The 24,081-nt window shown below is 43.8% G+C and overlaps 1 protein-coding gene across 1 annotated transcript in view; it reads right to left on the minus strand.

Moving 5' to 3' along the window:
* Positions 1-217: 217 nt before the first annotated feature.
* The window catches only part of LOC106567744 (TNF receptor-associated factor 3), a 32,404-nt gene continuing 8,540 nt past the window's right edge, over positions 218-24,081 (minus strand). The window contains exons 13-24 of the mRNA XM_082974447.1: positions 23,907-24,052; positions 19,568-19,778; positions 19,270-19,348; positions 18,849-18,947; positions 18,442-18,603; positions 18,226-18,300; positions 17,949-18,023; positions 17,692-17,778; positions 16,702-17,178; positions 16,364-16,541; positions 15,971-16,119; positions 218-2,299 (exon numbers count right to left, since the gene is read on the minus strand). Of these exons, the coding sequence (XP_082830573.1) occupies positions 2,081-2,299; positions 15,971-16,119; positions 16,364-16,541; positions 16,702-17,178; positions 17,692-17,778; positions 17,949-18,023; positions 18,226-18,300; positions 18,442-18,603; positions 18,849-18,947; positions 19,270-19,348; positions 19,568-19,778; positions 23,907-24,052 (1,957 nt within the window). The 3' untranslated portion in view covers positions 218-2,080. The remainder of the gene's footprint in view (positions 2,300-15,970; positions 16,120-16,363; positions 16,542-16,701; positions 17,179-17,691; positions 17,779-17,948; positions 18,024-18,225; positions 18,301-18,441; positions 18,604-18,848; positions 18,948-19,269; positions 19,349-19,567; positions 19,779-23,906; positions 24,053-24,081) is intronic.

Raw genomic sequence — 24,081 nt, forward strand, 5'->3', positions numbered from 1 at the left:
TCATTAATAATATATTCAACTATACTATATTTATTAATAACAATATGCGTATAGTAACATCAATATATTGAATTGCTCAACATTATGATATTATATTTATAAATTCTTATGAATATATATATATATATATATATATATATATACATATATATATATATATATATATATATATATATATATACATATATATATATATATAGGCATCTGCTTGTGTTGAACAGAAACTGTGCGAGATATGACATAATAATAACTCTAGCATCTTTATTTATACTCCTCCAAACAAATGCAAATAAATGCATTCGCCATTGGTCTACGAGGTAAGCCAACCACGAACTGCGATACTGAACATGAATTGAACCCTCCCATGCACAGAGAGGTTTCAAAACAGGTCAAGACTGGTTTCAAAACAGGCAGGTGAAAACCCTGATACAAGTCCAGAGGGGGAAGACTATTGGGGACGCACACAGGCGTACCTAGTAAAACAGCACCCCCTGATGGACAAGCATACAACCTACAGATATATTTCAGATCTAAAGGATTTCCTCAGATTTAGCATTTTGGTCAGCATCATTTGAGGGGCTTCATGAATCATAATAACACCACCTAGGCTAAGAGGTTTCACTGTCACCCACAGGTTCATGGGATTTATCTAGAGTTACATCAAACATCAATTAACAATGATCAACCACTATGGTCCAATGGCAAAGTATACCATCACATTCACTTGTTTTCACTTCTTGGCTACATCTCTCTTTATACTTCCACTTTAACACCTTCAACTGTCTGTGCTAAATTTCGCATCGATCGCAACACATTTGTTTTACATCACCAACATATCTGACATAGCAGCAAAACTACATACAAATGTACCACACTGTAATATGAACAGAAAACAAGGAACACACCATTCCTTCAGTTCATGGAACCTGTATTAACATCTGTGGTGGGGCACAGTACTATGTGTTGATATATGAGCTACTGTAATGAGCATATCCTGGAGGGGAAAGCTCTTCCAGCTTGATGTATTTACCAGTGATAGAAATACACTTGTCGTATGCCTCAGGCTTTGATTGGCAAGCTGCCTTATAACACCCTGATAACTCCACTGTATCTTCCACAGATGTACCGAACCACCAATCCCAACAGCCTCAACCCCTAAAGAGGAACAAGAAACGCAACACCAACAAGTATATGTAAAAGTATATGCCTGGATCCAAGACATGCAGGCAATGTCCACCATCACAGATGGTTTAACTCACTAACAAGTGTAATAACGAACAAGGAAGGATCCCTCCAGCAGCTCAATGAAAAGAGAGAGCACTTCAACACCAAGGCCAATAAAAGATAGCCGGCATGCAATTTGCGCAAAAAGGCAAACAAATGCCTATATTCTTATTCATAACATAACTCCACGTTTGTCTATGCAAATATACTCAACAATGGCATTGAGAAGCTCACGATATCCACAATCAAAATTACGGGTTGAGATCGGAAACAAGAGAAAAAGTCAATACCCTGCTGCACCAAGCCACGATAAGCTCTACTTCTGCGATAAGCAGTGGGGCAGTTTTCTACACTGACAAGGAAAAGGTTCATATCCCTCTTTTTACTATTCTCTAATGGCTACAATTCACTCTCTCTGAGACCTAATGAAATCTTATGAAAAACAAGAGAAAAATATGCCCTCCAAATCAATTCAATTGCCACATATCCCCATTTAAATACCACAGGTTCTGTCCTACTAAATATTGAGACTATATTCTGGAGTTGTTTCCATGGATACAAATAATAAAGCTACACACCACACCAACTGGGGTTCAAGCACCATGAGGAACCAGTATTGTGGCATTAAGAGATGGTAGAGCTACAACAGTGCAAGGGCCTCCTGAGCTGGGCAAACTGGAGCCATATGCAGCACACGGTAGCAAGCATGTCAGTCTCCCTACTAATGAAGGGGACTGAAATAGGCCCGAACGGAACCAAAATGGAGCCGAAATGGCGCTCAAAAGCAGCCAAAATTAAGCCTGAATGGCCACATTGCTGCTCAGTTGTCTTGCACTTCCACTTCAAAGGGTGCATCCTAGAGGCCTGTGAGATCCACGATGGCCTTAATGAAAATGGTGTCGTCGCGAATGTAGGAGTTCTTGGCGTCGAGCTTGGAGAGCGGGCAGAAGAGCGGGCAGCCGCTGGCGATGTTCATCTCACTTACAGGCCTCTGGAAGGAGGAGGAAGTGATGTCGGGCCGGAAGGCATCGATGATGTGCTCCCTGTTACTCTGGTCCAGCAGCATCAGAGTCACCTGGTGAGAGAGAAAGAGTTTGAGTTTTAAATCATCTTTATTGGGTCTGGGAGCCCACAACACTATATACACTCATATAAAACCATAGTTACACATCAATTAAAAACAACACTAAATTCTCCTCCACAGTAACTACACATAACAGCCTCTGAATACCCCATATACTCAAACATTCAATATTGTTAACCAGTTTGTAATAGGCAAACTCAACTGTCTCGCTGCCAACATCCCCTCCAGCATTCCCACCACATCCACAGACCCCTGTCCCCGAATACTGTTCTTTCGGGTCTTCCATATTGCTAATTTGGCTGCCCCTGACACAAAATTAAGCAAAGTAACTACACCCCTTTGAGTAAACCTGTACTTTAGCCCAAATATAAACAGTTGGAAGAGAAAACTTATCCCAGAGCTGAGAACCAATTAGTGATCAGGTCAATCATCCCGACCAACCTGGGACATTGTAAAAACAAAACGTGCCAGAGTTTCAGACTCAGCACAAAATGGACACCCTTCCTCAACAGTAGGATCCAGGTGTACCAGATGCATATCGGTGGCTATGGCTCCATGTATTATCCTCCATTGGAGGTCAGCTGTCCTCTTATCAATAGGCAGTTTGTATAAAGACCACCAACAGCCTTTTGGGGAGGCACCTGGACCAAACACACCCGCCCACCTCGTCGATTTTACCCCTTCCAGGGAAGAGGCAAAAGACACTTTTACACAGATTTTATACATGGTCTTCTTTCCCACCACCTTGAACTCCCCCAGCTCCGGGGTATCGAAAGAAAGCAGCATCCCCACGTCCTCCTCGAAATCCCCCGCCGCAGCACTAACAATCAGTGCAGGGAACACATAATCCAGACCCTCCTTCCACCGATCAGCATTGGAAGTGTCAGTCACATATTGTCGATGAAGTACTGGCAAAGAATTATAGACCTCAGCAACGACCTTCCTCAGTAGGTGAGATGATCGGATCCCCGCTCTTTCTCCCAGCTCCTCCAACGATCTGCTCCTGCTCCGCACCAGACCCAGCTTAGTACACCCCACACCTAACAGGCATGAACGTAGGCTGGCTGAACCCATAGTACGGGACTGGGTGGCAGTGTTGTAAAAAAGAGGCTCTTCAAAAAGCCACATCCCTGGTGGCATGCCGGCCTTACGGGACTTGACAAAATCTCTCCAAGCCTGCATAACAGACTCATAAAATGGAGTCAGGCCAGACAAATCACCCCGCTCCAGCTTTAAGAGGAAAAGGTGCTTGTCTAAGCCCAAACAGCCCGCTCTCCTCATCAATGTATAGGCTGTGTCGACCCAGTTAGAACCGTCTCTGTACAACAGTCTCTGGGCTGCTTGAAGCCGGAAAGCCATGATCCTGGAAGAAATGTCCACCAGCCCTTGCCCACCCTCATGCAGTGGCAGGTACAGGGCTGCAGCTTTAATCCAATGTTGTCCAGACCAAAATAAATTGATAAGGGTCCTCTGAAGCTCTTTTATCAGTGGCTGTAAAATCATTAGTCTGTGCCACAGGGTAGAGGCAGCAAGATTATTAGCTACCAGTACCCTTCCCCTATAAGACAGCTGGGGCAGCACCCATTTCCACCCTGACAGTCTGGCACACACTTTCTCCACTACACCCTCCCAGTTCTTTTTCTGAAAGACATCAGAGCCTAGAAAAAACCCCAGTCTTCATCCCATCTCTGCCCCACTGAAGCCCCCCTGGTAACCATGGAGCTGACCCAGTCTGAAGATTACCTGCCCACAGCGATTCACTCTTTTCCCAATTGACTCTAGCTGAGGAGGCCCCCTCATACACCTTTAAATCGTTTGAGAGAACCTTAACATCCTCATCCCCTGTAATAAAACTGTCACATCATCTGCATACGCAGACAGTGCTATCATGGGACCCTTCATTACTCCTGACACAGAGAAACCAGTAAGCCTCGCTCTTAAAAAACAAAGAATTGGTTCAATTGCGAGACAATATAACTGTCCTGAAATTGGGCATCCCTGCCTGATACCCCTTTGGACAGGGATGGGGCAACTCAAACCACCCCCCACCTTCACCATACATGAAGCCCCAGCATACAGCAAACTCATCCAAGACAAAAACACATCACCAAACCCAAAGGCTTTCATTGTTTTGAACAAGTACTGGTGGTCCACATGGTCAAAAGCCTTCTCCTGATCCAAAGAAAGTAAACCCACATTCACATCAGACAGTTTACTAACGTCTAAAACATCTCTTATTAGAAACGAGTTATCAACTATAGAGACGTCAGGTACACAGTAAGACTGGTCCTTGTGGACCAACAGCCCCAGATACTCTTTCAACCTGTTTGAGAGACATTTAGATACCATTTTATATTCCACACACAGCAACGCAACAGGTCGGCAATTTATTTATGAGAGCCAAATCCCCCTTTTTTGCCAACAATGAAAGCACAGCACATTGACAAGATACAGGAAGAGAACCCTCATGAAAAGATTCACACACCACTTCATAAAAATCCTCCCCAATAGACCTCCAAAAGTGCTTATAGAACTCAGATGGTAAACCATCGATGCCAGGGGCTCGGCCTGATGAGAGCTGCATAACGGCTGTGGACAGCTCCTTCAGAGTAATGTCAGAGTCCAAAGCAACTCTCTGCTCAGTGCCCAATTGAGGAAGACCTTGTAACAACTGATCAGTACTCAGAGAATCACAATCCTCCGCCTTATAGAGGGCAGAGTAGAAATCTACGGCATGTTGGCGCATTTCACTCTCATCTTTTGTCACCTTCCCATCAGGGAGACGAAGGCAGACCATCTGTTTACGTTGCAATGTCGACTGTCCTAGGTTTTAAAAAAATAAAAACCGCCAGGGGCATCCTTATCCTTGAGGGTAGCAAAACGAGACCTAATCAAGGCACCCTTCACTCTTTCATGTAGAAACGACCTCAGTTCATGTCTCTTGTCCTGTTAGTTCATGACTAGTCCATGGTCATTCTGAGTGAGCAGCTTCAATTCAATAGATTTGATGTCCTGTTCAAGGGCCCTAATAGTCTCTTTAACTTCAATTCGAGAGAGCAGTATACTGTTGACAAAACAATCGTATTTGGGCCTTCCCAACCTCCCACCATTGTTTCAAGGACTCAAGATTCCCTTTTATAACCCTCCATTTTTCCCAAAACAACAAAAACCTTTCACAAAACATGACATCATGTAACAATAAAATACCAGTGAGGTGATGACCTTCGTGGACAGGACAAGTGAATATCAACAGTCACATTATGGTGATCAGAGAAACCCACAGGAGTAATACAATCTTAATTGAACTTGCAAACTTCCCAAACTGCAATAGCTCATGCTCCAATAGCTCATTGGGATTAAACGGCGGTACATTCGAAATCGTTACCCTTGTTGACGGAGAAAAAAAGCGGCGTAACTTGAATAAACATTCCTTTAAGAAGTACGCCATGCTCAACCATACGATCAACAAGACGCTCTTCTTTAACGTCTTACATCTAGACGTTCCGCTAGCGGAACACCTGCTCCAATATCCAATGATAGGCGTGGCGCGAATTACAAATTCCTCAAAAATACAAAAACTTCAATTTTTCAAACATATGACTATTTCACAGCATTTTAAAGATAAGACTCTCCTTTATCTAACCACACTGTCCGATTTCAAAAAGGCTTTACAGCGAAAGCAAAACATTAGATTATGTCAGCAGAGTACCAAGCCAGAAATAATCAGACACCCATTTTTCAAGCTAGCATATAATGTCACAAAAAACAAAACCACAGCTAAATGCAGCACTAACCTTTGATGATCTTCATCAGATGACAACCCTAGGACATTATGTTATACAATGCATGCATGTTTTGTTCAATCAAGTTCATATTTATATCAAAAACCAGCTTTTTACATTAGCATGTGACGTTCAGAACTAGCATACCCCCCCGCAATCATCCGGTGAATTTACTAAATTACTCAAGATAAACGTTCACAAAAAACATAACAATTATTTTAAGAATTATAGATACAGAACTCCTCTATGCACTCGATATGTCCGATTTTAAAATAGCTTTTCGGTGAAAGCACATTTTGCAATATTCTCAGTAGATAGCCCAGCCATCACGGCTAGCCATTTAGACACCGACCAAGTTTAGCCCTGATCAAACTCCGATTTACTATTACAAAAGTTTCATTACCTTTGTTGTCTTCGTCAGAATGCACTCCCAGGACTGCTACTTCAATAACAAATGTTGGTTTGGTCCAAAATAATCCATCGTTATATCCGAATAGCGGCGTTTTGTTCGTGCGTTCCAGACACTATCCGAAATGGTAAAGAAGGGTCGTGCGCATGGCGCAATTCGTGACAAATAAATTCTAAATATTCCATTACCGTACTTCGAAGCATGTCAACCGCTGTTTAAAATCAATTTTTATGCCATTTTTCTCGTAGAAAAGCGATAATATTCCGACCGGGAATCTCCTTTTCGGCAAACAGAGGAAAAAATCACAAAGACGGGGGCGGTCAGGTCACGCGCCTAAGCCCAGAGTCCCTTGATCGGCCACTTGAGAAAGGCGATAATGTGTTTCAGCCTGGGGCTGGGATGATGACATTCAGGTTTTTCCCGGGCTCTGAGCGCCTATGGACGACGTAGGAAGTGTCACGTTAGAGCAGAGATCCTTAGTAAAAGATAGAGATGGCAAAGAAGTTCCAGAAATGGTCAGACAGGCCACTTCCTGTAAAGGAATCTCTCAGGTTTTGACCTGCCATTTGAGTTCTGTTATACTCACAGACACCATTCAAACAGTTTTAGAAACTTTAGGGTGTTTTCTATCCATATATAATAAGTATATGCATATTCTAGTTACTGGGTAGGATTAGTAACCAGATTAAATCGGGTACGTTTTTTATCCAGCCGTGAAAATACTGCCCCCTAGCCATAAGAGGTTAAGAAAAACCACCACCGCTTTATTCATCCGTGACGCATAAGCAGCATTCTCATATCCTACCTTCTCTCCTACGGCGACCAGAAACTCCTTCACAGTGACAGTAGTTTCAGTAACACACCTGAAGCCGTGCCGAAGTGACAGGGACGGCGTCCCCATGTGGGTCGCCATCCCCGCCAAAGCCAGGGTAATTTCGACACGAAAAATAATATACTTAATTCTACCACAACAACTAAATAAAAATAATGATAACCTTAATCATGCATAGGAAGAAAAAAAGATACCACCAAGAAAAGGACACGTAAAAGAAAAACCAGGATATCTAACTCTACACAACACTCGCACTCACTCATACAATTCCCAGCATGCAGAGGGTGAGCTCTCAATTGGTACAAAATATATAGAGTACTGCACACGCTACAATTACGTAGGTTGAAAAATAGGATCAACTGGACACCTTAATGAGGCAGTGAATGAACTGATAGAGAAAGCACGCAGGGCATTCTACGCCATTAAAAAACGAATTCAAATTGAAATACCTATAAAGATTTGGCTAAAACTAATTGAATGTGTCATTGAACCAATTGCACTTTATGGCAGCGAGGTGTGGAGTCCACTTGTAAAACAAGATTTCACCCAATAGGACAAACACCCAATTGAAACCCCGCATGCAGAGTTCTGTAAGATCCTCCTATGTGTCCAGAGGAAAACTACAAACAATGCATGCAGGGCAGAATTAGGCCAATATCCACTAATATTTTTTTTAAAAGAGCAATTAAGTTTTGGAAACATCTAAAATACAGTGACCCCCTCTCATATCATTACCAAGCCCTGCAATGCCAAGAGCTGAGCAAAGAAAATAGTCCCCTCATCCAGCTAGTCCTGGGGCTGAGTTCACAAACCTGTTCTACTAACACACTGAAGCCTCAGGACCAGAACATCCAATCAATCAGAATAAACCAAATTACAACACAATCAAAACAAAACTATATTACCTATTGGGAAACACAAGCACAAAGCAAAACGCAGTGCTATCTGGTCCCAAATGGACAGTACACTGTGGCTAACTATTTGACTAATTGTTACTGATCAAAGCCTTGACAAAGTACAGGCTCAGTGAGCACAGCCTTGCTATTGAGAAGGGTAGACACAGGAAAACCTGGCTCCCTGTAGAGGAAAGGCTGTGCAACCACTGCACCACTGCAGAACCGGAGACAGAGATGCATTTTCTGACAAAATGTCTAAAATATAAAACACTTAGAGTGTCATTTCCACAGAATTGAAACCCTTATTCAAGGTTTCAAAGACCTCTCTGATGAGAATAGGCTACCCGTCCTGTTGGGGGTGGACACAGAGAGCTGTGGGTTGGCAGCGCACTACGTACATTGGTGCCTGCCATAAGATGAGGGACACTGTCTGACAGACCAACCAACCTGTCCTCTATGCCGATTGTATTGTTATTGTTGAATGTATAGTTATTTTGACCCTTGATAATTGGTGTTACTGTTGTCAATATTGATTATTATTATTTTATTATGTTAATATTGTAGATCTCCAAAGTAGGTTTTGGCAATATGTACATTGTTACGTCATGCCAATAAAGCAAATTTAATTGAATTGAGAGAGAGATACAGAGAGTGTGAGGGATAGACCTCATGAGCGCAAACCAGATGACTTCACAAACCTGCCAGCTGCCATTCTGACTTTACCTCAACAACCCTGTCTGACATAAGATGAGAAAACACTTGACTGGGTTGCCCTCTTTTCACCTCTTGTTGATTAATGATTATTTACAGATAAAAAGAGTAAGAACAAGACACCCCAATGTCTGATATAGAAAACGTAATAAATCATAGAATTAGATATTTATAATCTCCATTACAGACATGTTTTGGAGTTTCCTGCCAGGACAACGAGAGAGAGAATCCCACAAAAGCATGTCTGATTTATACATCACACGTGTCATGCAAAATCAAAATTGTATTGCACATTTTCACATCAATTTGAAGATATACAGTACCAGTCAAAGTTTGGACACACCTATTCATTCAAGGGTTTCTCTTTATTTTTGCTATTTTCTTCATTGTAGAATAATATTGAAGACATAAAAACTATGAAATAACACATATGGAATCATGTAGTAAGCAAAAAAGTGTTAAACAAATAAAAATATATTATATATTTGTGATTCTTCAAAGTAGCCACCCTTTGCCATGATGACAGCTTGCACACTCTTGGTATTCTCTGAACCAGCGTAACCAGCGCATTTCAATTAACAGGTGTGCCTTGTTAAAAGTTAATTTGTGGAATTTCCTTCCTTCTTAATGCGTTTGAGACAATCAGTTGGGTTGTGACAAGGTAAGGGTGGTATACAGAAGATAGCCCTATTTGGTAAAATACCAAGTCCATATTAAGGCAAGAACAGCTCATATAAGCAAAGAGAAACGACAGTCCATCATTTTTTATTTATTTCACCTTTATTTAACCAGGTAGGCAAGTTGAGAACAAGTTCTCATTTACAATTGCGACCTGGCCAAGATAAAGCAAAGCAGTTCGACATATACAACAACAGAGAGATACACATGGAGTAAAACAAAACATACAGTCAATAATACAGTAGAAAAATAAGTCTATATACAATGTGAGCAAATGAGGTGAGATAACGGAGGTAAAGGAAAAAAAGGCCATGGTGGCAAAGTAAATACAATATAGCAAGTAAAACACTGGAGTGGTAGATTTGTAGTGGAAGAAAGTGCAAAGTAGAAGAATAAATAAATAAATAAATACAATAGGGGAAGCGGTAGTTGTTTGGGCTAAATTATAGATGGGCTATGTACAGGTGCAGTGATCTGTGAGCTACTCTGACAGCTTGTGCTTAAAGCTAGTGAGGGAGATAAGTGTTCCCAGTTTAAGAGATTTTTGTAGTTCGTTCCAGTCATTGGCAGCAGAGAACTGGAAGGAGAGACGGCCAAAGGAGGAATTGGCTTTGGGGGTGACCAGAGAGATATACCTGCTGGAGCGCATGCTACAGGTGGGTGCTGCTATGGTGACCAGTGAGCGGAGATAAGGGGGGACTTTACCTAGCAGGGTCTTGTGGATGACATGGAGCCAGTGGGTTTGGCGACGAGTATGAAGCGAGGGCCAACCAACGAGAGCGTACAGGTCGCAGTGGTGGGTAGTATATGGGGCTTTGGTGACAAAACGGATGGCACTGTGATAGACCGCATCCAGTTTATTGAGTAGGGTATTGGAGGCTATTTTGTAAAATGACATCGCCGAAGTCGAGGATCGGTAGGATGGTCAGTTTTACGAGGGTATGTTTGGCAGCATGAGTGAAGGATGCTTTGTTGCGAAATAGGAAGCCAATTCTAGATTTAACTTTGGATTGGAGATGTTTGATGTGAGTCTGGAAGGAGAGCTTACAGTCTAACCAGACACCTAGGTATTTATGGTTGTCCACATATTCTAAGTCAGAATCGTCCAGAGTAGTGATGCTGGACGGGCGGGCAGGCGTGGGCAGCGATCGGTTGAAGAGCATGCATTTAGTTTTACTTGTATTTAAGAGCAGTTGGAGGCCACGGAAGGAGAGTTGTATGGCATTGAAGCTCGTCTGGAGGGTTGTTAACACAGTGTCCAAAGAAGGGCCAGAAGTATACAGAATGGTGTTGTCTGCGTAGAGGTGGATCAGAGACTCACCAGCAGCAAGAGCGACATCATTGATGTATACAGAGAAAAGAGTTGGCCCAAGAATTGAACGCTGTGGCACCCCCATAGAGACTACCAGAGGCCCGGACAACAGACCATCCGATTTGACACATTGAACTCTATCAGAGAAGTAGTTGGTGAACCAGGCGAGGCAATCATTTGAGAAACCAAGGCTATTGAGTCTGCCGATGATGATGTGGTGATTGACAGAGTCGAAAGCCTTGGCCAGGTCAATGAATACGGCAGCGCAGTATTGTTTCTTATGGATGGCGGTTACGATATCGTTTAGGACCTTGAGCGTGGCTGAGGTGCACCCATGACCAGCTCTGAAACCAGATTGCATAGCGGAGAAGGTGCGATGGGATTCGAAATGGTCGGTAATCTGTTTGTTGACTTGGCTTTCGAAGACCCTAGAAAGGCAGCGTAGGATAAATATAAGTCTGTAGCAGTTTGGGTCAAGAGTGTCCCCTCCTTTGAAGAGGGGGATGACAGCAGCTGCTTTCCAATCTTTTGGAATCTCAGACGACACGAAAGAGAGGTTGAACAGGCTAGTAATAGGGGTTGCAACAATTTCGGCAGATAATTTTACAAAGAAAGGGTCCAGATTGTCTAGCCCGGCTGATTTGTAGGGGTCCAGATTTTGCAACTCTTTCAGAACATCAGCTGACTGGATTTGGGAGAAGGAGAAATGGGGAAGGCTTGGGCGAGTAGCTGTGGGGGGTGCAGTGCTGTTGACCGCCAGGTGGAAAGCATGGCCAGCTGTAGAAAAATGCTTATTGAAATTCTCAATTATAGTGGATTTATCGGAGGTGACAGAGTTTCCTATCCTCAGTGCAGTGGGCAGCTGGGAGGAGGTGTTTTTATTCTCCATGGACTTTACAGTGATCCAGAACTTTTTTGAGTTTGTGTTGCAGGAAGCAAATTTCTGCTTGAAAAAGCTAGCCTTGGCTTTTCTAACTGCCTGTGTATATTGGTTTCTAACTTCCCTGAAAAGTTGCATATCACGGGGACTGTTCGATGCTAATGCAGAACGCCACAGGATGTTTAAGACATGAAAAAATGTCAAGAAATGTGAAAGTTTCTTCAAGTGCAGTTGCAAAAACCATCAAGCGCTATGATGAAACTGGATCTCATGAGGATCGCCACAGGAAAGGAAGACTCAGAGTTACCTCTGCTAAAGAGGATAAGTTCATTAGAGTTACCAGCCTCAAAAATTTAAGCCCAAATAAATGCTTCACAGAGTTCAAGTAACAGACACATCTCAACATCAACTGTTCAGAGGCCACTGAGTGAATCAGGCCTTCATGGTCGAATTGCTGCAAAGAAACCACTACTAAAGGACACCAATAAGAAGAAGAGACTTGCTTGGGCCAAGAAACTCAAGCAATGGACATTAGACCGGTGGAAATCTGTCCTTGGTCTGATGAGTCCAAATTTGAGATTTTTGGTTCCAACCACTGTGTCTTTGGGAGACACAGAGTAGGTGAATGGATGATCTCCGTATGTGTGGTTCCCACCGTGAAGCATGGAGGAGGAGGTGTGATGGTGTGGGGGTGCTTTGCTGGTGACACTGTCTGTGATTTATTTAGAATTCAAGGCACACTTAAACAGCATGGCTACCACAGCATTCTGCAGCGATACGCCATCCTGTCATGTCCTGACCAGTATAAGGGGTTATTTGTTATTGTAGTTTGGTCAGGACGTGGCAGGATGGCGTATCGCTGCAGAATGCTGTGGTAGCCATGCTGTTTAAGTGTGCCTTGAATTCTAAATAAATCACAGACAGTGTCACCAGCAAAGCACTGTGGTGCGTGTCCCACCTCCTGTTTGTTTAGAGTGTTTCGGGGTTTGTTGAGCTATGTTCATATTTAAGAGGGGTGTTTGTTTAGAGTGTTTCAGGGTTTGTTGGGCTATGTTCTTTGTTAGTCTATTTCTATGTTATAGACATACTAGAACTCTCTATGTGATGTTTATTGGGTGAACCTTCAATTGGAAGCAGCTGCTCCTCGTTGCTTCTAATTGAAGGTCCTATTTAAGAGGGGTGTTTTTCTATGGGATATATGGGTAGTTGTTCCTTGTTTAGTGTTTGTTGCACCTGACAGGACTGTTTCGTTTTTTTTGTATACGTATTTAGTTGTTTCTCCTTCTTCAAATAAAAAGAAGATGAGTATACATATTCCCGCTGCATTTTGGTCCAATCCTTACGACAACCGTGACAGAACTACCCACCACAAACGGACCAAGCAGCGGAGGCAGGAGCAGCAGAGGAGCTTAGAATCGTAGACATGGGAGGAGATATTGGACGGAAAGGGATCCTACACATGGGAGGAGATCCAGGCTGGAAGAGATCGCCTTCCATGGGAACAGGTGGAGGCAGCCAGGAGAGCGGAGGCAGCCAGGAAGGCTGGAGAGGACCGGGAACGTTATGTGGGTACACGGCTAACAAGGAAGCCTGAGAGGCACCCCCAAGAAATGTTTTGGGGGGGGGCACACGGGTAGTTTGGCTGGGCCAAGGGTGAGCCCTAAGCCAACTCCCCGTGCTTATTATGGGGAGCGTGTGGAGTGGAGAGCGCCGGTGTATGCGGAAGTGCGCACGATCTCGCCCATGCGCACGCTCAGTCCGGTGCAAGCGATCCCAGCCCCTCGCAAGTGCCGTGCTAGAGTGGGCTTCCAGCCTGGGAGGAGGATGCCTGCGCAGCACATCTGGCCACCAGTGCGCCTCCTAGGCCCAGGCTACCCTACGCCTGCTCTACACACGGCAGCGATCAGGCCTCTGCACAGCCCAGTTCGCCCTGTGCCAGCACTCCGCTCGTGCAGGGCTACTATTACCATCCAGCCAGGACGGGTTGTGCAGGAGGTGCGCTCCAGACCTCCAGTGCCTACTCATGGCCCGGTGTATCCAGTTCCTGCTCTTCGCACTAGCCCTGAGGTGCGTGTCTCTAGTCTGGCGCCTCCAAAGCCAGGACCACGCACCAGGCCTCCAGTGCGTCAGCCCAGTCTAGTACGTCCTGTTCCCGCTCCTCGCACTAGCCTTGGGGTGCGTGTCTCCAGTCTGGTACCTCTAGTACCAGCCCCACGCACCAGGCCTCCAGTGCGTCAGCCCAGTCCAGCTCGTCCTGCTCCTGCTCCTCGCACTAGCCCTGTGGTGCGTGTCCCTAGTCTGGCGCTTCCTAAGCCAGCCCCACGCATCAGGCCTTCAGTGCGCAGTCCCCGTCCAGAGCTTCCGGCAACAGTTCCCCGTTCAGAGTGTCCGGCAACAGTGCCCCGTCCAGAGTGTCCGGCGACAGTGCCCCGTCCAGAGTGTCCGGCAACAGTGCCCCGTCCAGAGTGTCCGGCGACAGTGCCCCGTCCAGAGCTTCCGGCGACAGTACCCCGTCTAGAGATGGCCCACAGTTCGGAACCTGCAGAGACGGCCCACAGTCCGGAGCCAGCAGAGACGGCCCACAGTCCGGAGCCAGCAGAGACGGCCCACAGTCCGGAGCCAGCAGAGACGGCCCACAGTCCGGAACCGACAGAGACGGCCCACAGTCCGGAACCGACAGAGACGGCCCATAGTCCGGAGCTCCCAGAGTCGCCCTCCAGTCCGGAGCTCCCAGAGTCGCCCTCCAGTCCAAGGTCTCCAGCGACGCGCATCAGCCCGAGGTCTCCAGCGACGCGCATCAGCCCGAGGTCTTCAGCGATGCGCCATAGCCCAGAGACTTCGGGATGGGTCAAATTTGATAAGCATTTAGCGGGGGTGGACAGGTTAGGTTGGGGAGTAAGGCCAGAGCCTGAGCCACCTCCGTAGTAGGAGGTTGGGGAGGGGGGGGTGTAGCACAAGAACCGTCGGTGACGGTGGCCACCCTCCCTTCAGTTAGGATTATTTTTGTTTTTGTTTTGGGGTTTATTTTTTTTGTGTTTATTTTTTGTGTGAGGTGCATCCGGGGTCTGCACATTTGGGGGGAGTACTGTCACGTCCTGACCAGTATAAGGGGTTATTTGTTATTGTAGTTTGGTCAGGACGTGGCAGGGGGTGTTTGTTTAGAGTGTTTCGGGGTATGTTCATATTTAAGAGGGGTGTTTGTTTAGAGTGTTTCGGGGTTTGTTGGGCTATGTTCTTTGTTAGTCTATTTCTATGTTAGTTCTAGTATGTCTATTTCTATGTGATGTTTATTGGGTGGACCTTCAATTGGAAGCAGCTGCTCCTCGTTGCTTCTAATTGAAGGTTCTATTTAAGAGGGGTGTTTTTCTATGGGATTTGTGGGTAGTTGTTCCTTGTTTAGTGTTTGTTGCACCTGACAGGACTGTTTTGTTTTGTTCTTTTTTGTATACGTATTTAGTTGTTTCTCCTTCTTCAAAATAAAAAGAAGATGAGTATACATATTCCCGCTGCGTTTTGGTCCAATCCATACGACACCCGTGACACATCCCGTCTGGTTTGCGCTTAGTGGGACTATCATTTGTTTTTCAACAGGACAATGACACAAAACACACCTCCAGGCTGTGTAAGGGGTATTTGACCAAGAAGGAAAGTGATGGAGCGCTGCATCAGATGACCTGGCCTCCACAAACACCCAACCTCAACCCAATTGAGATGGTTTGGGATGAGTTGGACCGCAGAGTAAAGGAAAAGCAACCAACAAGTGCTCAGTATATGTGGGAACTTGTTCCAGACTGTTGGAAAAGCATTCCAGGTGAAGCTTGTTGAGAGAATGCCAAGCGTGTACAAAGCTGTCATCGAGGCAAAGGGTTGCTACTTTGAAGAATCTCAAATATAAAATATATTTTGATTTGTTTAACACTTTTTTGGTTACTACATAATTCCATATGTGTTATTTCATAGTTTTGATGTCATCACTATTATTCTACAATGTAGAAAATAATAAAAATAAAGAAAAACCCTTGAATGAGTATGTGTGTCCAAACGTTTGACTGTTACTGTATAAATTACAGGATTTGTGTGGATTTCAATATACAGCATGTAAAATGTATGACGTTCTAACGCATTTTCTATGCATTTTTTAAATGAGTCCCCTGGTCCTTACCTTCTGGTTGAAGGGCCATTTGAGCAGAGCATCACTCAGTCCCCTCATCACCACAAAGAACAGAGACAGGTGGCTGCCACGCCCTGTCCCGTCCCCATTCAGGTAGATCCGCAGACACATCTTATAGCCGTATTTACTGGTGTAGAAGGCTGTTGGGGAAAAACAGACATATTCTTTAGCCATATTTACTGGTGTAGAAGGCTGAAAAACTGTGATTTAAATATTATTATGGAAACACAATAGCCTACATTTTGCACTGTCATTATGGCACTGTCATTATGGCACTACTACGGTATAATATAGTCTCGATATGGTTGTTCTGGTTTCGGTCTTGACTCGGTCTCGAAGCCCCTTTGGTCTGTCTTTACTTGGACTGCAATAGTTCTGGTTTACCTGGTGAGAACATGGCAGGGGCTCGGCCAGCGATGGCATCCTGTCTCTTCTTGGTAAAGTCAGAGATCCTCCAGATGAAGACACCGTCGAATGTGGTGGCCGATATCTCCCTCAGCCTGCCTTCCATCTCTGCTACCGTCAGGTCCTTCAGCCCCACCGTCCTCTCCAGCTGCCGCACCTGAGACACACACACCAATATGTGTTAGCTTCTATGAATTCAATAACCTCAGAACTTCCAGCTTTATACCCCAGTAAGTCATGCCATTGAATTAAAATGTTGGAAAAGGGCTGTATAAATTAAATGACTGAATTTAATTTCTGCATCAGGGCCTTCCTACCTTGTTGCTCAGGGCCTCGATCTTATCCTGGTCTAGGCGGTGCTGTCTGTTACTGGCCTCCATGGTTGTGGCAAAGCGCTCCACCTCTCGGTTCAACACGCAAACCACATTCTCAAACATCCCCGCCTTCACCTCCAGGTCGGTGCACCTGCGTCCCAGCTCCGCCACCTTGGTCTTCTCACTGTGGAGCTGCAGCTCCAGGGCCGCCCCCACCGAGCTGGGCAGGGGGGTGAAGGAGGTGGACACAGTCAGGGTGGGGGCCAGGGCGGGAGGTGGAGGCAGAGGAAGAGCTAGGGCGGGAGGCCCGGGGAGGCCCGGGGAAGAAGAAGAGTTGGTGGCCCCCTGCACGGGAGGCCCGGTGGAGGTAGTGCTGAGCTGGGAGAGACGTGCCTCCAGCTCCCTGAGGGAATGGTGGAGCTCCAGGAGCTTGTGTCCAGCCAGCTCCAGGCCTTGCGGCTGCAGGCCCTCCATGCTCACCTTCATGGATGGAGAGGAAGAAAATAAGGTGGGTAAAGCAAACACAGAGGCAAGTCTGCTAATGCTAATGTAAACGCTAAGTAAATGCTAATGCAAACAACCATCTTTTAGTGCATTGGTATTCAAACTTTTTCAGCAGGGACCCCATTTTTTCCACCAGAATTTCTGGGGACCCCATTTTATTTTTCGCATGAATTTCTCGCAACCCCACCCCAAATCTAATTACACAACCATAAAATCGTGATTTTTACATCAACACATAACCTTCAATTCATTACGTTTTCATCTCTTAACAGAACAAAAGGAAACCAATAAATACATCTACTAAATACAATTGTACTTCATTATCTTCCTCAACAACTTTTTTATATAGTCCCATATAATACCTTGTACTCTTATAATAATTTTTGGGCCGACCCCACTGCAGTTCTCCTGCGACCCCGACTTTGAATACCACTGCTTTAGTGTGTGTAATGGGCATTTACGCTCCACTACATCCATGCTCATCCTCACCTTCATGCCCATAATGTAGTGCAGCAGCAAGTTGAGGTGCTCGTAGGCGCAGGCCCTCTCGTGGTCATGGATCCTCTCCTTCTCCACCTGTACAGAGAGAGGGGGAGAGGAGAGCAGTTCTAACACTAGCACTGCATTATTACCAGGTATTATTTAAGAAATAACATGGTAAAATAGTAATTACACAGTAACAACCTCGTTTGTTTAATTAGGATTCATTAAAACCATAGCTCTGAAGAGATAAAAAAGCTACTTACTGACATATCACACCCTACAACATGGAATCTGCATGGAGTTCTGAATTTGCTGCAGAACTTAATGTGGTCGACATACTAGGGAAAGAGCCAAAGACGAAACAATACACAATGACTTGACAAGTTCTACAGCTATTTCAAACATCAACCTTCTTAAAAGAGAGTGGATTATTTTTTCTCAATATTGAGCTTCCTTTTTAGTTATGCATTTTCCAAACGCATTCAGTCACGTTTGGCTATAATTGGCTATATTGTGTGTGTTGAAACTTTAAGAACTCACCTTCTCCCTGGGTATTTTCTTCTTGGCACAGCCTTCACAGATCATGGGGTACTTGGGGCAGATCTCGTCGTGGGCCTAAATAAAAGGACGTGTTTTTGTATAGCTTCTTACAAATATTGACCCTAATGTTCCTTGCACAATTGCCAGCCATTTGAGAGATTTCACAAATAAATAGATGGATGGACGTTCTCTCTCAGAGCATGCATTATTTCTCACCTTGATGTTTTTGAAATGGAATGGTTCCTTGCAGTACTTGCAGTTGAGAGTTCTCTCAGGGCACTCTCGCTCGTTGTGGCGTTCCTGTTCGTTGAAGCGGATCTGCTCTTTACAGGAGGGGCAGGGGATGATCATGTACTCACACTTCCCCTCGTGGCTCAACTGTAAGAGACAGAAAATAGAGTTAGGATTCATTTGGCTTTAGTATACGTTCAGAACAGCCTAAACAAGGATCTTCGGTCAAACTGATCGTGAAGCAAGAACACAGCAAAGCAAATATAGTATTGTGGTACATTGCTTATAACCATCTGTGGCACAACTTCTTTTTTCAACAAAAACGTCCGTCTAAATGGATCGTTTGAATGATGAAAAGGTTTATAATCAGTCTAAAACCACACTCAACTAACCTCATATTCTTTAATATTGCCTTTCCAGGTACAGCCTTCGTTGATGCAGACAACAGAGAGGTTTTCGACCTCTCGTCGAGCTGCGTTGTCAGGAAAAGCCTGCAGAAGTGAGAGCAAACAAACATTTTGCCGAGCCTTTTTCCTTTACAGTCAATCTGTACTGTTTCCGAATGCTTCATTTATGATTGAGAGGTGTGTGTGTGTGTGTGTGTGTGTGTGTGTGTGTGTGTGTGTGTGTGTGTGTGTGTGTGTGTGTGTGTGTGTGTGTGTGTGTGTGTGTGTGTGTGTGTGTGTGTGTGATAAGCGCACACGCTCCAAATAACAAGGACCCATATTATTTGAAGGGTACATTTTGATCTTACTTTTTCTTTGAGAGGATAAAGTGGCACTGTAATGAAAGACGCATATTGTAGAAACTTACACAGCCTTGTTTTAGAATCGACGTGGGCTCTTCAAAAATGTCCTCTTTGATACAAGCATTGCATTTCTGAGGTCCATCTCTGTAATGGGAATATTATGTCAACAAACAGTACAAAATAACATTACAGTGTGTCATATTGTCACGTGTAATATATTCATCAGGCATCATAACCTGGGGTGCATTTCAATAGTCTAAAGTTTCTTCCTTAGGTTTTACCAGACCAGCACTTACACATTACAGGTAAAGGTGAAAATACAGATAATTGTATACAGTTGAGATACACTCTTTGAACTCCCACCTGACAGTCCTATTGAAGCAGTAGGAACAGAAGCGGTGTCCACACTGGGCTTGGAAGGGCCTCCGCAGCAGCTTCTGACAGCAGTTACACAGGTGTTTATCTTCCAGCTTGTTGGCCAGGATCTGCTTGGGGAAGCCGGGTTTGTTGCTCTCCATGGACGATGGAGGGGATGGTTCTTGCGTGGCCATGATTCCCTCAGTACGCCTAAGACCTGGCAACAACAACGTCAGAGTCCAAATGAACTTGAAAAGTTTACTATGAAGGTATTGGCATGACAAGGCATATTTTTCTGATGTGTTGATGACATGGTAAAGCTAGATTATCAGTGAGCGCAGGTCTCCATCTGAATATCTTTTGGAAACCAAACTATAATACTATTTAATAAAGACTGAGAGAAAGGTACTGCAGACTGTAGGCCACTGCTTTTTCTGGATATGACACTAATACAATACTACGTCAGTCAGGTCAGAGAAATAGACAATTTGGAGATCTGATGTATTTGCCAGTATGTATTTCTTGTTTAGGTGGTGGCATTATAGCCCAATGCCCATAATAAACAATTGGCATGGTATGGCATCTAGCCTGATAATTTTGCATTCAAAAAAGCTTGTAATTGTATTAGAAGAGAAAATAATTATACTGAACAAAAATATGAATGCTACATTCAACAATTTCAAAGATTTTACTGAGTTACAGTTCATATAAGGAAATCAGTCAATTCAAATAAATGTATTTGGCCCTAATCTATGGATTTCACACGACTGGGCAGGGGCGCTTGAAGACCATGGTTATTTCTATTTGTTTTATTTTTATATTTTTGTAAAGGTAATGGATTTGAAACTGAGGAGCCAGGCCCAGCCAAACATAATAAGATTTTCCCCACAACAGGGCTTTATTACAGACAGAAATACTCCTCAATTTCATGGCTGGTCTCAGATAATCCTGCAGATGAAGAAGCCAGATGTGGAGGTCCTGGGCTGGCGTGGTTACACATGGTCTGCGGTTGTGAGGACGGATGGACGTACTGTCAAATTCTCTAAAACAACGTTGGAGGCCCCTTACGGTAGAGAAATGAACATAAATTATCTGGCAACAACTCTGGTGGACATTCCTAGTCAGCATGCCAATTGCACATTTCCTCAAAACTTGAGACATCTGGGGCATTGTGTTGTGTGACAAAACTGCACATTTTAGAGTGGCCTTGTATTGTCCCCAGCACAAGGTGCACCTGTGTAATGATTGTGCTGTTTAATCAGCTTCTTGATATGCCACTGTCAGGTGGATGGATTATTTTGGCAAAGGATAAACGCTCACTGAACAGGGATGTAAACAAATGTATGCACAACATTTGAGAGAAATAATATTTTTGTGCTTAACGAAAATTTCGGGAATTTTTTATTTCAGCTCATGAAACATGGGACCAACACTTTACATGTTGCGTTTATATTTTTGTTCAGTACATCTTTTTCTATAGTTTGAAACATTGTGGTTTAGCTGACACGATCCACCACATGGTCCTACAGTCTGCTTGTACTAATACATGCACCGTGCATAAATAAAAACTGTTATTGACACTATCAACGACAACTTCAATGCAGCTAGCCAGGCATTGAGAGAAATAGCAAAAGGCCCGTATCCCTTTGTTTACATTTCAAGTGAGCAGTCACAGCACCGTGTATCGCGCTACAGTCGTGTCAGAACAGTTAATGGTCGGGTCATCACACAGAAATGCTCCGTGCATCGTCAGACATTGCGAATGATGCTTACAAATGGTAAATCCATTGTTGTTGCTCTCATCTGCTTTCCCCTATTGTAGTTGCTAAGCTATCAGCATCTTTAGCTGGAGGTGGTGTACCCTGCATGCCAGCCGCCACGCCCCTTTAAAAGCAGGTGCACAAACCAGTTTGCTGCGAAAATGGTTTGGCATTGAAAATGGACGGTATTGCAATTACATGAAACTTACCTGCGTTTTAAACTGTCATCGCTTGCAGAGACAGTAGAATACTCCTAGTCGCAGCCCCGCGCGCGTTACATTTACAGATGTTGCATGATGTGACTCTGCAGAAGAATGATTCTGTTTTCTTTAATGTTAACGACATAATACATATGGTACCGAGAAGCGATGACTGTTATTGTTCAATTTCGCCATTGCACTTTGCAGTGTGGGTGTTACGTCATGTTCAGCCTTAACATGGGTTGACAGACAGGACAAATGTAAAGAGGGTGCCTTCCTAACGATATTCCATTGCTAATGGTTTCATATGACTACATTTAAAATAATGAAAATATAGGCATTTGGACAAATTATATAGGTTAGTTGTGCATAATTTAATGTTATCATAATGTTTACAACATACCTCCCTATAGGTGAGTTTATAATGATTGACAAGACATCAATTGAGGCTCTATAATAGTAGACTAGTAGCTGCCACAACTACCCCCCTCATTCATTAGAATAAAATGCATTTTGTTCACACGTGAAAAGCACGACAAATGTATGAACAGTGTAATCTTTATGTATTGTGAACACTCAAAGCGAATGCAAATCATTAATTCACGTGACACTGGCAAAACGCACTGAAAGAGCAGTCTGTTCTGTGGTATGAGGTTGAATGGGGCACTCAAATTCATGCTCTGCTTTACCTGAATGCAAATCTTACTCAAAGTAGGGGACCAGTGTTGGACCGCACTGTCTGACAAGGTGAGGGAGTCATTCATGTCCCTTTTACTATATACATCCATGATGCAGTAGAAGCCATGGACTTGTGACATCTTTTAGATGGCATTCACTTCAGTTATACATTGTGTGAATCATTCAGTGCTTAATGAAAATTTAGAAAATGGAGCCTATTTACTGAGTGGTTGAAAGCAGCCTAAAATGTTGGACGACAGTTTGAGACAAAACAATGAAGCAAGAACTATAAATATTTTATTGGCAATTCATACCTGTAACAAAAGGGGCACATGAACAGTAGGCATTACAAGACTGACCATTTTTGAAATGTTAATAGAAAAACATTGAAATAGGTGGGTCCTTGGGACCTACTCATACCTGAAAACATCCCATTAATAATATTGAAAAGCTTCTCAGGTACAGTACTACATAGGCTAAAGCTTATGGCTTATCTTTGCTAAGGGTTGCATCCTATACCTTAAAACCTGAACACTTAACTCAAATTTCCACAGAACTCTCCCATTGACATCGAGGCATGATTTAATGCGGCAATCAGCAGTTGAAACAAAGCATTTTCCGGCCCCGGCTTCGGTAAAAAACACATGGGGCTGGGGAAATGTAACCACTCAAATTAACAGACAAAGCTATGGATGCAAAGACTGACCACCAATGATGTCAGTCATAGTTTTAACCATGTTTAGGCTATATATAGTGTTTGAAAACAAAGTTACATTAACTTTGTTTTCAAATATTGGAGTAAAACAAACTTATATTTTGGGTTCTGGTGGGGTACGACAGTTGAACTAAGCTCATGAAGCACTTATAAGTTATGTACCCATTGATTCTTGAAGAATATCATTAATTCAGTCCAAAAATGAATGTAGCAACTGCAGATTGCCCCTGAAAGCGAAATTCTGCGTTATTAAGCGTGTGAGTTTCAAGTTAGGATTCAGCCCAAACTAGCTACAGTTGCTGAAATGTCTTGATTACTCTGGCATGCTATCAGACACAAAATAATGGGTTTTGTCCTGAGTAGAAAGAGAAGGAAGATACTGCTATTGCACAATTAAGAAATGGTCTCTTTTCCAAAGTGGCAGTCTGTTATTTGTTAACAGATTGCCGATCAGATCTGCAGTGTTTTCACCAGCGTTTTATGAAGGCGCCACTTCCGTCCAGCGAGGCGACCAACGGGTCCTTAAGTCAGGTCTCTTCAAGCAGCTTCCGGAGATTTCTTTGAATCTGGTTTGGTAGGATTATTGACAGGTTAAAACATGCACTGAATTAATAAAAACACACCTCAAAACAATAGCATGCATGAGAGGCTGATGAGCACTCCCACATTGGCCAACAAGCTCACATTATGTAACCAAGTGGGGAATGGTTCATACAAAATATGTTATTGGGAAAGCAGAGCTATTGTCCCACTTAATGAGTAGTTGTTAGCTCAGTGACAGAGCTGACTGCGTGGCATGTTTGAGCAGTTCCATGGAGCGGACTTGCGTGGCATGTTTGAGCATTTCCATGGAGAGTGGCGAGGTGACAATGAAAGAGTATCAAACACACACACTCAAGCATGACACAAGAGCTGGGCAAACTCGGACAAGCTAGACTAGTAACTATAAACTACTCCCAAAAAGTGAACTTTAATGAAGGGGATGAAACAACTTTTGGGAGTAGTAAACAGTGAGCAGATGTTGACACTGTCTTCGTTGGCAAAGTGACAAACCTTTTCTAGCTTGAACAGGTTTGTAGACAGCTCCCCATAGATTTCGGCATTGAAGTCGACCTGCGATCTGTGATGCACAACGTTTCTGAAACAAAATATGCTCTGAATTAGCCG

The sequence above is a fragment of the Salmo salar genome, chromosome 01 (genome assembly GCF_965601325.2).
Source record: "Salmo salar chromosome 01, fSalSal1, whole genome shotgun sequence".
Lineage (NCBI taxonomy): Eukaryota > Metazoa > Chordata > Actinopteri > Salmoniformes > Salmonidae > Salmo > Salmo salar.